General features: G+C 44.8%; 1 protein-coding gene across 1 annotated transcript in view; it reads right to left on the reverse strand.

Moving 5' to 3' along the window:
• Positions 1-17,804, reverse strand: part of LOC137589716 (probable E3 ubiquitin-protein ligase makorin-1) — a 45,689-nt gene that overhangs the window by 22,577 nt on the left and 5,308 nt on the right. The window contains exons 3-6 of the mRNA XM_068307564.1: positions 8,042-8,386; positions 6,706-6,887; positions 6,247-6,413; positions 5,951-6,156 (exon numbers count right to left, since the gene is read on the reverse strand). Of these exons, the coding sequence (XP_068163665.1) occupies positions 5,951-6,156; positions 6,247-6,413; positions 6,706-6,887; positions 8,042-8,386 (900 nt within the window). The remainder of the gene's footprint in view (positions 1-5,950; positions 6,157-6,246; positions 6,414-6,705; positions 6,888-8,041; positions 8,387-17,804) is intronic.

The following is a 17,804-nucleotide window of genomic DNA, read 5'->3' on the forward strand; positions in this document are numbered from 1 at the left end:
TTGTTTATTATTTGCTTATTTAATTATTTTGTTTGTTGTTGATTTTTTGTTTGTTTTTTGTTTTGTTTTTCCTTGCCTTGTCTGAAATAAATGAATAACTAACTAACTAATGAAGAATACTTTAATAATGCTACAGCGGAATTTGTTACCTCTTTTAAGTACAAGTACAGTCATACGGCACACGTTACACAAGAAAGTACAAGAATACAGCTATCAGTTAGACAACACAGCATTCACACTAAATGGTCTCGTCAGACTTTCAATCAGATTTACAGACCATTTGTTCAATCTGTCAACTGTTTAATTTGGTTATTTGGCTGGAATTTAGTTAATCTTTATTTTGGCAAGCTTGCATACCATTTTACCCCAGGTATCTGATCTTCACTCGGCGGCCGTCATTTTGTGAACCACTGTGTCCACAGATGTAGCTGTTCTGAGCAGTCAGTGGTTCTACCAGTTTAAACCTATCTAAACTAGTTTTACCTTTTGCTTAAGCCTTTCAAACATCACACTCTGTTCCTGACCATTAGCTCCATTCATTTTACACAATCCCTATTTATCACATTCACAAATTCACCTCCCTTTTCCAATCCAATCCAATCCAAACTTTATTTGTTGAGCACTTTACCACAACCGCAGTCGACCAAAGTGCTGTACAGGCGAATGAATAAAAAGAACAAACATTATAGATAAAAGACAAAATGGTTCAAATATTATAAGTAAAGTTAATCAACTAGAAACATAAAACATAAAATATGGATAAAAACAAAAGCAAATAATCAGAGCAATAAAGTAAGATAAAAAAGATAAGACAAAATAAAATCAGGTGTCTATCTAGATGTTAAAAGCCAAGGAGAAGAGGTAGGTCTTCACGCGAGATTTAAAAACAGACAGAGAAGAGGCCTGTCTGATTTGCTGAGGCAGATCATTCCACAATTTGGGTGCCACAACAGCAAAGGCACGGTCCCCTCTGAGCTTCTGTTTGGTTTTAGGCACATCCAGGAGCAGCTGATCAGCTGACCTGAGAGAGCGAGCAGGTACAAAGCGGTGTAGAAGCTCAGAGAGGTAAGGTGGGGCAAGGGCATTCAGGGATTTAAAAGTAAATAAAAGAATTTTAAAATGGATTCTAAAATGTGTTCATACAATACAACACAATATTCAATTAACCCATTAAAAATGAGAGGTCAAGTATCTACTCTGGGTCCTCCAGCAGCGATGCCTCCAGCTGCTCTGTTAAAATCGCAGACAAAGACGACACTCGTCTAGCCATCGTACTTGCTCCAAGCTGGACATCGGAGATGACATCACGACCATGTTTCTCATCTTTGAATCATTATTTAGCGACAAGCATCATAGCTTCTTTAAAAACCTCACCATCTGAAAGTGGTTTATTGTTCTTTATCAAAAAACGGGCAGCTCTAGACGAAGCTTCGATTGCGTTCTGGGATTTTTTGACCGGCTTTGTGAAAAAAGTCTGTTGTTTGTCTGAAGCTGCCTTTAACCCACTGACTTTTCTTCTTCCCACTCCCTTTCAGGCAGAATTGTATTGTTGAGTTATGATCTTAGTTTATAATTTGCTTATTTAATTATTTTGTTTGTTGTTGATTTTTTGTTTGTTTTTTGTTTTGTTTTTCCTTGCCTTGTCTGAAATAAATGAATAAATCACTAACTAATGAAGAATACTTTAATAATTCTACAGCGAAACTTGTTACCTCTTTTAAGTACAAGTACAGTCATACGGCACACGTTACACAAGAAAGCACAAGAATACAGCTATCAGTTAGACAACACAGCATTCACACTAAATAAACAGGAGACATATAAACACGCTGTTCTGGGATCAGAAAATGGTCTCGTCAGACTTTCAATCAGATTTACAGACCATTTGTTCAATCTGTCAACTGTTTAATTTGGTTATTTGGCTGGAATTTAGTTAATCTTTATTTTGGCAAGCTTGCATACCATTTTACCCCAGGTATCTGATCTTCACTCGGCGGCCGTCATTTTGTGAACCACTGTCTCCACAGATGTAGCTGTTCTGAGCAGTCAGTGGTTCTACCAGTTTAACCCTATCTAAACTAGTTTTACCTTTTGCGTAAGCCTTTCAAACATCACACTCTGTTCCTGACCATTAGCTCCATTCATTTTACACAATCCCTATTTATCACATTCACAAATTCACCTCCCTTTTCATACAATACAACACAATATTCAATTAACCCATTAAAAATGAGAGGTCAAGTATCTACTCTGGGTCCTCCAGCAGCGATGCCTCCAGCTGCTCTGTTAAAATCGCAGACAAAGACGACACTCGTCTAGCCATCGTACTTGCTACAAGCTGGACATCAGAGATGACATCACGACCATGTTTCTCATCTTTGAATCATTATTTAGCGACAAGCATCATAGCTTCTTTAAAAACCTCACCATCTGAAAACGGTTTATTGTTCTTTATCAAAAAACGGGCAGCTCTAGACGAAGCTTCGATTGCGTTCTGGGATTTTTTGACCGGCTTTGTGAAAAAAGTCTGTTGTTTGTCTGAAGCTGCCTTTAACCCACTGACTTTCTCAGTACATAAAGTGCTGCTGGGTGGGTAGTTCACAGTCATGTTTTTGTGGCATGTTTGTTAATGCCTCTCCACGTTGTGCCGCTTTGGTACTGCAACAGTCATCCCACAAAAAAGACACAAACATTTCTCTTTGAATGACGTAAAAAAAGAAATCTTCCCAGTCACTCTGAAAATACGATGTCCTTTTGTGTTTTCTTCCATGGTTTTTGGGCAAAAGCACAAGCAGGCTAACTCCTCATATCACCTGGTCAGTGTGTCAGGCGTAGACGCACGAATGACCTTCGACTTGGAGAGAGGCGAGTTTGATATCAAGTATTTTATTTGAATGTTTTAACTTAATAAAATATCATTTTAGAATGCGGAATAATTAAGTTGCAATATCATTAATGTGTTAATTAATGTTAATATGTTTAGACCACGCCTCACGGGCGCCACAAGGGGTGCTCGGGGGCGCACGGTCGCTCGCAGGAACAGCGTTGGTGACCTCTGGTTTAGAACCTCCAGACGTCACGTGAACGCAGCAACGTCATGAGGAGCTCAGAGGTGATGAAGCTGGACCTGAGAGGGTTCCTTCTGACCGCACCAACCTTCTGACCGTCTCATTGGTCCTTTCATCGTGAGACCTATGGACGTTGGTGGACACAGGAGGGAGTGACAAAGGAGGAGCGACATAGGAAGGAGTTACACAAGAGGGAGTTACACAGGAGGGAGTGACAAAGGAGGAGCGACATAGGAAGGAGTTACACAAGAGGGAGTTACACAGGAGGGAGTGACTGTGTGTCGGCTGCTCTGACCTGATCCAGGAAACAACGTACAAACATTAGATAATAAAAGTCACACCCGTCTGTGGTGCTACAGCTGAAGTATGTGTGTGTGTGTGTGTGTGTGTGTGTGTGTGTGTGTGTGTGTGTGTGTGTGTGTGTGTGTGTGTGTGTGTGTGTGTGTGTGTGGCGTGAGGATCAGGAGGTGGTCTTCTGGTGTCGACCCGGTGACACGAGTGGACCGTCACCTGAACATCAGTTTAACGTGAACACGTGTTCCTCCTGATCCTGGACAGGGTGGGGCCACCTCCATTTAAACATCACTATTGGTCACATGTCACAGTGAATCAGTACTCATCACCACAGCAGACAGCTGCTAGCTGCTGTTAGCGACCTGAGCAGCTAGCGGTCCAATGAGTCCTGTTGCTGTGGCTTATGTTTGCTCTGGAGGGTTCTGTTGGGTTTTTCTGTCTATTAAAGGGCTTTGAAATGTCTCTTGATGTGGTTAAGAGCTATATAAATAAAAGTTGGTTGAGTCTGACTCAGGAGGCGGAGCCAAAGGAGGGTGAGGAGGAGGAGTGTGTAGAGTGGAGGATGAAGACGAGTGTCTGTCAGTGGGACGATGAGCTAATGAAGCAACAGCCAGGGGTCGGGGGTTAAAAGCTGTTTTTATGCCACTAGAGGGCGCCACCACATTCTAGACCTCACCTTCACTGGAGGGAGGCTAAGGCTAGCTGTTCATGCTAGCTACAAGAAGTATCTCAACAGCTGTCTGTGACATAAGTACATCCGTCTCTCATCCATCCATCCGTTCACCCACTTTGACAGACAGCTTGTGATCGAACAGGCTCTTAACCATTAATGAAACACACACACACACACACACACACACACACACACACACGGGACACTTGGATGAAGGTGATGAAGGGAGGACACATCTGTACAAAATAATGGCTATGAGCAGCTTTAATAAAGAAAACAGAAGATCCAGCCTTCAGGAGTAAAACCTTACAGTTTGACAGTAAATGTCAGAGTGATCGTCAGGCTAACAGGAAGTGCTAACAGCTGTCAGTGATAAACAAGTTTTGTTTTTTAGCAATATTTGAATACAGTTAATTTGTTAAATATTATATTGACTTATTTTTGTCATTTTAGAATTATACCTCCTCCATGAAACGCACCAGAAAGACCAACAATAGATGTCAAGGTAATGTTTAGCATGAGCACAATGGCTTGTGGGACTTTTTTTCTTCATTTTATATTTCATAAGTTCATTTATTGATGGCCTGCCAGGACCTCGTCTTCGTCCAGCAGCCTCAGAAGCATCTCCCTCAGCTCGAACGGCACCATCTCCTCCTCATCGTTGTTGAAGGAGTCTGTGCTCTCCTGCTCCTCAAAGATGTTCCACAGCGGAGTCCTGGAGTTCTGCTGGACACACACACACACACACACACACATCAGCCTTCATCCAGTGATGCAGGTTTGCAAAAATCAGACTCCAAATGTCTCCAAACGATGGTTTCCACTGATCAGTGCTTCCACTCAGCCAGCAGAGGGCGCTGCTGTGGAGATGCTGCTGTTCTTGGCAGACCTTCAACAGAACCAGTGGACTGGTGGCCCCTTACCCTGTTCCTGTGATTGGATCCTGGCTGTCGGCGCGGGGGCTGGGCCTCCAACAGTCGTCCACCAGGAAAGGCGTGTTTATAGAAGCAGATGGCGCCAAAGGGACATGTGCCACGCCCCTCATCAAAGTACCGACACGGCTTGTTCCTGAAGGAGACCGAGAAGACTGTCAGGGATTCAGACACATCAGACAACACCGCCCACTCCACAGCCCAGATGTTCTCCTACAGATCTACTAGTATAGCCCCACCCACTAGTGTAGCCCCACACCTTACCCGTTTCTAGCCCGGCCCACTTACCGCATGCCGTCCTTGTATTTCTGGATGAGCTTCTGCTTGTCGTCCTCATCTTCCACCCAGAACTCACTCGGGATGACAAAGTTGGATGTTATTCCACACTTGGGGCAGCAACTGGAAATAAGTAGAAAAATGGTTTTACCATCTGAAACAGGGAACGTTCAGGAAGAAGCTCCTCTGAAGGAGATTAAAAACAGTCTCAGGAGATGTTTGGTGAGAAAAGGTGAATTAAAAAATGTTTCTGGTTGGTTTACAGACGATTAATCAATGTGATGGAACACTTATCGCTACAACCTCATTCAAAGTACCTCTGAAACATATTTAGGTAACATTTTTGATGCTTTCATGAAGAAGAAAGATGAATAAATATTTGTTATCCAAAGCTGTTAAAGTCGATCCACTGGACGTTAAGAAAGTTCTTGAAGACGTTTCATCTCTCATCCAAGAGACTTGTTCAGTTCTGAAGGTGGCTGGTGTTGTCCAGCTTATTTACCCTGTGGGGTGTGGTCAGGGCTATGCACATTCAGACGACCGTCGTTGAAACCCGTCTGGCCCCTCAACAATTGTTGGGTGTGTCAAAGGGGGGTCGTTGAAATGCAAGTTTCACCTTTGTATACTAATGACCCTCATTAGTATACAAAGGTGAAACACAAATTTCAACGACCCCCCCCACTACCCATCACACACTGACGACTCACTTGGTGATATCGCACATGGCCCTCCTCCACGTCCTGATGCACTTCAGGCAGTAGCAGTGGCTGCAGTTGACCAGGATGCCGAAGCGCCGCTCACTGGGGTTGGCCTTCTCCAACACCACTTCAATGCACATACGACACATCATGTACTCGCTGCGCTGGATGGCGAACGAGAGCTCCATGTCCTTCTCGTGGGCCTCCATGCACGCCTGTGGACAGGTGCAGGAAGTGTGTGTATGTTACCACCATGTCAAAGGAGTGTGTGTGACAGCTCGTGTAGTGTGTGAGCAGGTCGTTACCTTGGTGTGCTCTGAGCGCTGACTGATGTCGGTGGGGTGGAGCACCTGGAGCTCACACATGTTACAAACGTCGCCATGGAGATAGGCACAGTTGATTCCATAGCGGCACTTTCCAATGGCGGCGTAGAAGCAAAGCTGCTTCCTCAGCTCCTTGTTCTCAGGATCAGCTGCAGACGACCCACAACATCAAAACATCAAAATACTGTTACCATGGTACCCACACGCCTACAACCTGATCGGACTACAGTTTCCTTCAACTGTTTGTAATCTCAGATGACACAAGTTCACAGTTGTCCACTTGCTTGTCAATGGGTGAACAAAACAACAGTTTTACCAAATACCAAAATGAACAACAGCCCAACCCCCACGTAAGAAAATATCCACAGCCCTAAGTCTCCTCACAAGGGGACGTAGGTGGGATCTAGTGCTTCTCCCCAACACACCACGCGGATCACTCACCCCGTCCACAGTACGGCTGTCCTGAAACAAAATCGGCCGCGTTGAACCAGTCTTGAACCCATGAGCCGGGTGTTGACCCACTGGGATCCAGGTCTGATGGGTCCAGCAGGGAAGTGGGGGGAGGCATCAGTGTCTGGGGGGTCGGCCGCTCCTCGCTTTTGGGTAGTTTGTAGTGTTCAAACCTGAGGACACACAAGTTACCATGTTATAACAGGAAGGTTTGGAGATAGAAACCCATTAGTCCCCCACACATATCAACAGAAAGTTGGGTGATAGAAACCCACCGTAACCCCCCCCCCACCCCTCACATATAAACAAAAGGTAAGGGGATGGAAACCCATTACCCTCCCTACATACAAACAGAACAGGGAAAAAACATCAACCGTTTTACCAAAAGAGCCTAAAAGAGCTACATAGATCTGAAACTGCTGCTCCACACCACTGGTGTCAGGGTCAGTATGAACACAAAGCATTTTGGGATTTTTAATTAATGGTGAGAACATTTTAGAAACCTTTCCCCGCTTCACCCTAAATTCTGCGACCAGTGCTCCTCATCTTAGCTCTCATATCATTTAGTTATAAGAAGTCAGGACCAAACATATCCATGAGCACAGGAGACAGTGCTGGGATGAGAAAGATTACTCTAAAAATCTTAATAATAACACAACAATAGAGTCAGTACTAACAGTGTGAAGATGCTACTGCTAACTGCTAACCCATCTGTTCCAAAAGATGACCATGACTCCAAACTAAAGTACTGAGTCAGAGTAAAGTGTGTGGAGTCCTCCAGGTAAAGGCAGGTCAAGAAGAGCAAAGCAGAATGAGGAGAACTTACTTCAGGCTGGTTGAAGACATGTCTGCAGGTCTCAGTCATCCACGTCAGGACTCCTTCAGTTGTGACTCACTGCTACTGAGTCCAGACACTTATAGTCCTGCTGGGGCAGGAACTCGCCCCCACAAACCCCCAACACAATGAGGGTCGTTAGGAGTCATTCCCACTCAGGTGGGCCGTTGTCCCGCCCACTTTCATGCGAGCTGCCCCCACATTTGAACGTGAAAGGTGGTCTCAGGTTTCTGCTCCAACAGGAGTAACTGGACTCAGTCATCAGAACTGAAGAGGACTCTCAGACGAGAGGTGAAGCGTCTTCAACCAACCTGGAGGAAGTCCAGCTGACTGTGTTCTAATGTGATGTCACCAGAAACAGTCGTTAGACGTTTCACAAATCAATCACACTGTTTTCTCATTTAATTTGCAGCCTTTTGCATGACGTAGAAGAGCCAGGCCAGGTAGGCGTAGGTGAACTCTCCCAGGGTGCAGCTGAAGATGGAGCTTTACTGGTGGAAGCCGCAGGCGCGCTCCTGCTTGCTGCGTGCGTTCTTCATGAAGAAAATGCTCCAGCCGGAGATGACCACCAAATCCGCGGTGATCCACGAGCACCAGTACAGGTCGGTGAAGATGATGAGGTAGAAGTTGTGGACGCCGCCCTGGAGGATGAGGAGCAGGAAGCAGAGCGACTTGTAGAGCGTGCCACGCATGAACGTGCGCTCCAGCAGCTCTGGACGAACTCCCCTGACATCATGATGGAGGCGGCGGTCACCAGGGGCTGGATGCTGCTGCGCTCCTCTGGGATGATGCTGCCGCTCGTCTGTGTGTAGCACCTCCCACTCAGCCGACCGGATTCTGGTGAAGACACGGGTGGGCGTGGACCGCGACACGCTTTAGGTCAGAGATGCTCGTTCTTCTGGTTGTTGCTGTCGGTTTGTGAGATCAATGTATTTGTGCGGTCACCTCCTGTTTCCTTCCCAGTGCATTGAAAGGTGGAGGCGAACGGACATGTGCAGAAGCTTCGGGGGCTCCCGCTGCTGGTGTGGAGAAGCAGACAGTGGGACGTGAGCTGCTAACCGGTAACACCGGTAACACCATCACTTCATCATGACCAGAGCAAGGAGACGTTTCTCCTGCATGAAGGAACATTTAGAACAGGGGTCACAAACCTTTTTGAGGCTGAGGGCTACTTCATGAGCACTGAGTAGTATGAAGGTCTACATAGGACCTCCATCCATCCATCATCTATCACTTTTCCGCTTACCATGTAAACCCCAAGAGTGTGTTTCCAAAATTACATGGACATATCAACTTTTTCACCAGAGGAGCATCCTCTGGTGTTGTCGTGTCAACATCCTGGACAATGTTGACATGACAAATAAAGACAAAGACCGCCTGGTATCATGGTGCAGCAGGAATAACCTGGAGCTCAACACTCTCAAAACAGTGGAGATGATAGTAGACTTCAGGAAAGACCCTCCTGCCCTCCCCCCGTCATCATCTGTGACACTCCAGTGACCCCTGTAGAGTCCTTCTGCTTCCCGGGCACCACCATCACCCGGGAGCTCAAATGGGAGCAGAACATCAGCTCCCTCACCAAGAAGGCTCAGCAGAGGATAAACTTTAATGTACTTTGCAATAAAACTTTTTCTGATTCTGATTCTTAATCACCCTAACCTGCTGCACGTCCTTCCCATCTCTGTCTCTCTGTCTTGCCAACCTGTATAGATCAGTCTCTCCCTCCTTACTGTCCAACTTAGCATGCAAGTCATCATAAGCCCCCTTGTTTGGCCTTTGCTACCTTTACCTTCACCATATGTTGCATCTCCCTGTACTCCTGTCTACTCTCCTCAGTCCTCTCAGTGTCCCACTTCTTCTTAGCTAACCTCTTTCTCTGTATACACTCCTGTACCTCCTCATTCCACCACCAACTCTCTTTATCTACCTTCCTTGTAGATGACACACCAAGTACTCTCCTACCTGTCTCCCTGATCACATTAGCTGTAGTTGTCCAGTCATCTGGAAGCACCTCCTGACCACCCAGAGCCTGTCTTAACTCCTTCCTAAAAGTCATGCAACGCTCTTCCTTTTTCAGCTTCCACCATTTCGTCTTCTGCTCTGCCTTTGCCCTCTTCATCTTCCTCACCACCAGAGTCATCCTACACACCACCATCCTATGCTGTTTGGCTACACTCTCACCTACCACTACTTTACAGTCACTGATCTCCTTCAGGTTACACCGTCTACACAAGATGTAGTCTACCTGTGTGCTCCTACCTCCACTCTTATAGGTCACTCTATGTTCCTGCCTCTTCTGGAAGAAAGTATTCACTACAGCCATTTCCATCCTTTTTGCAAAGTCAACTACCATCTGTCCTTCTGCGTTCCTCTCCTGGATACCAAACCTGCCCATCACCTCCTCATCACCTCTGTTACCTGCACCAACATGTCCATTGAAGTCTGCTCCAATGACAACTCTCTCACTTCTAGGCATGCTCTGCATCACTTCATCAAAGTCCAGCCAGAATTTCTCCTTCTCCTCCAGCTCACATCCTACCTGTGGAGCATACCCGCTAACAACATTGAACATCACACCTTCTATTTCTAGCTTCAGACTCATCACTCTATCCGACACTCTTTTTACCTCCAGGACATTCCTAACAAACTCCTCCTTCAAGATAACTCCTACTCCATTTCTCTTCCCATCTACACCATGATAGAACAACTTGAACCCTGCTCCTAAACTTCTAGCCTTGCTACCTTTCCACCTGGTCTCCTGGACACACAGTATGTCTACCTTCCTCCTCTGCATCATGTCAACCAACTCTCTACCTTTTCCTGTCATAGTTCCAACATTCAACGTCCCTACTCTAATTTCCATCAGCGCCCTGTAGGTCAACAGTGCCGATGGCGGTCATTGTTAACCCGGGCCTTGATCGATCTGGTATGGAAGTCATAGGTTTGATTTGCATCTTTGATTTGGCAAAAGTTTTGCGCCGGATGCCATTCCTGACGCAACCCTCTGTATTTATACGGGCTTGGTACCGCCACAATAAGACACTGGCTTGTGTCCTCTTGTGGCTACATTATGCTTAGGATAAAATAAAGTTTTTTTCTTTTATGAGTGTGGAAAACTGTTTGCTTGGACGTCATAAGTGATTCTGTGTAACTGAGTGTATGATTGCTGAGCTCAGGTGTGAATGTATGAGCTGGTGTGGTGGAAAGTTTTTAATACAATAAAATAATATAGTAAAACAATATCATCTAAGTGAACCAAAGATCTGGAGTGTTGTGTGTGTCATATTGTTCAGCTCTTGTGAAGGTGGCCCCAAGATGTCTCCAAGTCAACACAGAAATATACACCAAAATACACTATAATGCTTATACATAAACATCATATAGACACATACATTATTCTACACATTGCTTTTGAAACTATTAAAACTTTGCTACAGCAGGCGCCGGTTTTGACTCTTCCAGACTATGAGAAACCGTTCCAGTTGTTTGTGTCGTGTCGTCAGGGACATGCAGTAGGGATGTTAGGCCAGAAAACAGGTGTAGGTACACATGCTCAACCAATGGCCTATTATTCTGTTGCACTAACACCGGTAGAACTAGGTTTGCCAGAATAATACCAGCACCTGGCTGCCACTCATTTGTTGTATGAAAAAGCATCAGCTCTTACTATGGGCTATTCGATAGAGATTTTATCACATCATAAGTTGATAAACTTAATTGAAAGAGGAAAATTTATGTTAACCTCACAACGGTTGACTGACTATCACCGACTTCTTGAATACCCGGATGTGACATTGCATGTCTGCATGGTGAAGAACCCAGCAGACTCCATTCCACTCCCGTTTGAGGGGGAACCACATGACTGTGTGGCTGAGGCAGAGAGATGCTAAACTAGATCTGTGAGTGCTATCCCTTTGGAGTCAGCCGACATGACTCTGTTGGTGGACGGCTCCTGCTAGAGATGGGGAAGCACTCAGAGCAGGTTGTGCAGTAATTGAGTTCAAACATGGCAGAACTGAGATTGTTCGAATGGAAGAGTGTGTGCAGCCGTGTTCCAGCCAGTTGGCAGAACTAAAGGCTTTGACGTCTGCATGTGAGTATGCAGAGGGTAAAAACGCTAACATCTACACGGATTCTGCCTATGCACATAGGGTGTGTCATTTGTTTGGTGCAGCGTGGAAGGAAAGAGGTTTCAGAAAAACTGACGGCTCTCCCATCAGCACCGTGATCAGATCATGAAATTATTAATGGCAATGATGAAACCAAGATCCTCAGCCATAATAAAGTGTGCTGCACATCAGAAAAATGATTCATGGGTTGCCAAAAGAAATGCAGCAGCAGATGAAGCAGCTAAAAGTGCAGCTTCAGTGAACAATAAAGCTGTAATGGTAACTCATGCTGTGGACCTTGAGGAACAAATAACTTGTAAAGATTTGATATTGTTACAGGAAGAGGCTCCAGAAGCAGAATGTCATTTATGGCTTCAGAGAGGAGCTTCTAAGGATGCTGGAGGATTGTGGAGAAACCATGAGGGGCTATTTGTTGCTCCGAGTGGACTCCTACCTTTACTGATCAATGAGGCTCATGGGGTAGGCCATGAGTCTAGAGGCGATGATGAGAAAAATTTTAGAATGGAATTTTTGGGCTCCTAAACTACATCAACATGTTGATGGAGTGATTGGCCGATGTGAAACATGCTTAAAAAGTAACATTCGAAAAGGAGAAACACCTCCTGCTGGACATATTCCAGCACCTGAAGGACCTTTTCTACACCTGGTCATGGACTATGTTGATATGGTGAGACCAGTGCAAGGGAAGAGGTATCTGTTGGTGGTGATTGATAGATTCAGCAGGTGGGTTGAAGCGACACCGTCCAAACACAAAAATGCAGAAACTGTTGCAAAGTTTCTGTGTCGTGAAATCGTTCCGAGGTTCAGGATTCCACTAAGAATAAGTTCAGACAATGTAAAGGAGTTTGTGGATAAAACCGTGAAATGAATGTTGCAGAAGTTAGGAACCAAGCAGAGATTTGGATGTGTGTACAATCCTCAGAGTCAAGGTATTGTGGAGAGAGTGAATGGGATTTTGAAAAACATGAAGCTTTAACCGGCAGGTCAATGCCTTCTCCAATTTACAAAACAGCTAAGGGACCTTCTCTTGATATTTTGACAAATGACATGAAGTCGTATGTCAGACAAATGACTAACATCCACAGGAGCATCTCTGCTCTGTTATCTCATTACAGACAAAAGCTGACCGTGAGGAGGATCCACCTTCAGTGACACCAGGAGACTTGGTGTACATAAAGGTGTTCAGACGGAAGTGGAACATCCCCCGACGGGAGGGTCCGTACGAGGTGGTGAGAGCCACTTCCACTGCAGTGCAGGTCAAAGGATCCCCTATGTGGTGCCGTTTAAAGCATTGCTTAAAGGCACCCATTGACATTCTCAGTGACAAAGATGAAGGCCAGGGGAAGGATTCCCTGGAAGGGGGGAATGCTCCTTCTTCTCCTCCTGGCTATGATGGGGATGATGATACAGCACAGTTCCCACTTATTCAATTCCACAAGGAGAAGTGATACCAATAATGATGTTAATAATCCACAGAGCAGAATTAGAAGGGAGATAAGGAGTGGTCCTGGACGTCACTGAACTCTTCCACAGGCTGGAGTCATACTAACAGACCTTTTCCAGCTCCTACAGCTCCATTGACATCCAAAGGTGCTGAAGGCCCACCAGGCCTGAGACAACTAACTACCACTTTCTCCCATCTCACAGAAAAACAGGCGGATGTCCCCAGAGAAATGGGTGTGTGTGAAAGTGTTGTGGCTGAAAGTAACAAAACAAAAATGCTCTGAACCTAGGTGGACAGGTCCCTTCCAAGTGACTGAGCGAACGGGAAATGCAGTCCGTTTGCTGGGAAAGGGGGGACACATGATGCCACACTTCATCTACCAGACCAGCCAGAGCCGACCAAGAATTTACTCTCCCTCCACCGGCTGGTGAAGGTGCCACTCCAGACCCTGATCTGGAAACAGAGGTTGCAGCCCTTACAACCCCAGAGAGTTCCTCGGCTGAGGAACCAACAAAGGCAACGGCCTCAACTGAGGACATCATGTGTTGAGTCGTTGAGGACGTCGGTTGTTTTGGTCTGAGAGGAAAAGATCCAGACAACTCATCCCAGAGGAAAAGATCCAGACAACTCATCCCAGAGGAAAAGATGAGTGAGGCGTCCCACTACAACGCCCACAGCGGTGGTGGAGACTCCTGCCAGAACTCACCCACCGGTGTGAGGGGAAGTCTGACTACAAAGGGGGGTGGATGTATAGATTCCACTCGTCTCGATGTCAGTGAAGCAGGGAGATCCTCACACCATTAGGGGTTGGGCTCTGGGGGAATGTCCTTATTGCCATGCAGCCAAGTACGGGACGAGGACACTGTGAAGGACTGATAACTTTGTGTCACCAAGAAGTTTTTCAGTGAAAATTCATAAACTCACTACTACTGTACATATTGTTCAGTTTTTCAGTAATCTTTGTTTTTTAGTAATCAGGATGTCATAATGCATCTATAGATGAAAGGGTCATGTTCAAATGTTTTGGAGGCTACTAAGTTTGGATTGTCTTCTCTGCAGGCTAAGAAAGCGATCGCTCAGTGAGGGTCACGGAGGAATTTTTCCCCAAGAATGTAATCATCGGGGTTTTGGCCTCCGTCTGTAGTGAAGAATAGTGAGACAGTAGCCATAGATCTGCGCCATCTTTGTTAATAATTGGGTTGTTGCATTTTATTAAATTTCCCAGTTTTGGTCCATGGCTTAAAAGCCATGGAAGGGGGGGGGGGTGGAAAGTTTTTAATACAATCAAATAATATAGAAAACAATATCATCTAAGTGAACCAAAGATCTGGATTGTTGTGTGTGTCATATTATTCAGCTCTTGTGAAGGTGGCCCCAGGATGTCTCCAGGTCATGAAGACGCTGCATGAAAATAATTCCTGTTTGACCATATTTGGAAATGCTTGCATGACTGTGGGTATCCTTGAAGAAGTTAGACACTGACAGAAGCAGCTGGCCAGATCATTTCAGACACTGTACCTGAAATTAGAATGTATGTTTCTGCACAGGGTCATCCAGAGAATGTCTGCAGCAGATCCTCACAGGGGTCACGTGACTGATTATGTTATGTCATCAAATAGTTTTGTGAAACTGTCGACTTGATATTTTTGGTAACGTCTGGAGGTCATGACGTACCAACTGAAAGCCCGTAAAGAACTGGTTGAAAGCAGATGGGCCGAGGTTAATACCTCCCCCTAGTCACACCTTTAGGGTATAAAAAGAGATGTGATCCATTTTTTAGTTGGTATTTGAAGTTTTCATCTACCCAGAGTACTCTGCAACAACACACCGGAGGACTTTTTCATCGTCTCCAGACCTCTCATCATGCTTAGATAGCATTTGTTGAACTTGTCTGTTTGTTGAACCTGTCTGTCTGTCAATATCATCGATGATGTTATCGGACTCATACTCAACCTATTGATGATATTATTGTACTGCTACTCAACCTATACATGATTTGAATTGACAAATAAATATTTTGTATTTTACACTGTCTCCTGTCCTTAAGAGAAACAAAACCCCCACCACACTGGAAAAACAATAAGTCTGATTGACTGTGTTTGAGATGCGCTTATGTGCTGTAGATGGAGTAGTAGAAAGTGTATTGAAAGTGTGTTGAAAGCGATAATAAAGTTTAGATTGACGTTGTGTTGAGCCGTTAAGGCTGGTGTGAGTTGTCAGAGCAGAGGTTTGGAGGTTGGTGCGCGTAGTGAAGGAGAAAGTGTGTAGAGTCAGTTTGTGTGGAGAGTTCTGCTCGTTACGAGAGTCTAGTAGAGACTGGAAGTTAAAATCAGGAAACTTATTGAAGAGGGAGGAGTCTGAAGACACACACAATGGATTTTCCTAAAAATATATCTAACACCCCCCCGCCACACACACACACACACACACACACACACAAACACACACACACACACACACACACACACACACACAAAACACACACACACACACACACACACACACACACACACACACACACACACACACACACACACACACACACACACACACACACACACACACACACACACACACACACAAACCCTCCTTTGGAGGCAGAAGAGAAAGGTTTTCTGTTTTTCTTAAAGAGCCACTCATCAAAACACAAGTTCTTTTAAATAACCACACTATAATCTGAGACAATGAATCCCACACCAGTGGCTCTGGTGGGAACCAAAAACCCTGACATGTTAAAGGATATGAACTCAATTTCAGAGAAATGGGAGACAAGAACAAAGGGTTTAGAATACCCCTGGACAAAGGGAGGTACGTTTGATGTGGCAGTGTGTGGGAGAATGGAGATCACAATAAGAGACTACAAGCCTAAAGACCAACCAAAGAAACGTTTAAAGAAGAGAGAACTAGAGTCGAACATTTTGAAGTTGTTCAAGAATGTAGGCGAATTCTACAGGTCAAAGGTGAGACAGGGACTGAGGACACTGCAAAACTACGTAGGCAGAGAGAAGGGACAGGATGACAACCAGCTTAATGCGACAGAACTTGCAGGTCGATACCCACATCTGGAGGGTTGGTTGTATTTCAATGGTAATGTTAATGAACCACCAGCAGAAGAAATATCCCAGATCATTGTTAATCATGTGGCTAGGGATGATATTGATATGTTAATATATAAGATATAGACTGTTAATAATGAGAAGAATGTTAATTTCTAAGAGGTTTACAGTTAAATGAAGCAATGAAGGAAAAAGTATGTTTGATGTGAAGGAGAAACAGTCATGAAGGGGAAGCAATAGGATAGGACTCTACATCTGTCTTCAATGTCTTCAAATCCTGTCTGCAAATTTTTTCTGAGACCTAAGAACACTCAAACTGACTGTTTTTGCCAAGATGTCCTGTTTCTTCCAGAGTAGCATTCTGGGATACTATCGCAGAGCAAAGGAAATGCAAGGGTGGCGACACCAGATACCTATGATGATATTCACTAAAGACTGGATGTGAGACACGAGTCATGTGTTCATCCAGCAGCAAGGCCGTAAAGGCAGGCAGTGGAGACAGTGGAGAAAGGTCAGAGCATTGGAGACAACACACCCATGAACACTGAGATGAATACAAACACACACAACAACACCATTATGATACACATAGACAGACACACATACACTGACATCACTATTATGATTCTAATTACCGTATAAGACCACCCTGATTATAAGACCACCCCCTCTTTTTCAAGACTGAAGTTTGAAAAAAGACTTTTTAAACACCAAATTTAATTTTTATACAGAAAATATTTAAAATACATCTGAAACAAATTTTTATTTTTCTTCTTCGTGACAGGGGTTCGCTTTGGCCTGGGGTTCAGTTCGGCATCCGCTTTAAAGATATCTGGCACCATCTAGTGTTGTGAATGGGTACAATGTCTAGACCCCGAATGTAAGACGACCCCCACTTTTTCAGTCTTATTTCAATGCAAAAAACACCGTCTTACATTCGGGCCAATACGGTACTGAGGAAGTAATGTTGATTGTTTATATATTATAGGTTGACATTAGAAAACAGGATGCAGCTCATGCTAATGTTTACTTGGATCAGAAGCAAATCAGGAAGTTTTATCTTTTTATTCAATCAATAATGAACCAAGGTGCCTTTGCTGAATGACCTAAATCACCACAGAACATCCACATCTTGTCCGTTGAGAACCTACTGGGGGCTGGAAACTAGTAACGGAGCTCAGAGCTGTTAAGAAGCTGTACTTGGGTGTCACATGGTTGACGATGACGTGTCTTGTACCATGTTACGTTATGATGGAGAAGCCTGCCCAGAGTGTGGGCCTGTAGCTTGAGATCCAAGGGGGATCTTTGAGCAATTGTGTGATCTCTGCACTCTATTTTATGGCTATAATTCTTGACATGATTTACTCTGTTTGTGTGTGTGTGTGTGTGTGTGTGTGTGTGTGTGTGTGTGTGTGTGTGTGTGTGTGTGTGTGTGTGTGTGTGTGTGTGTGTGTGTGTGTGTGTGTGTGTGTGTGTGTGTGTGTGTGTGTGTGTGTATATTCAGTGTGAATGCTGTGTTGTCTATCTGGGCCCGTTTCACAAAGCATTTCTGATATTGAGGTCTGGGTCTGTTCCTGACTCTTGGATGTATGATCAGTCTCACCTGAGCAGCAGACTGTAATGTG

This window comes from Antennarius striatus, chromosome 22 (assembly GCF_040054535.1).
Source record: "Antennarius striatus isolate MH-2024 chromosome 22, ASM4005453v1, whole genome shotgun sequence".
Classification (NCBI taxonomy): Eukaryota; Metazoa; Chordata; class Actinopteri; order Lophiiformes; family Antennariidae; genus Antennarius; species Antennarius striatus.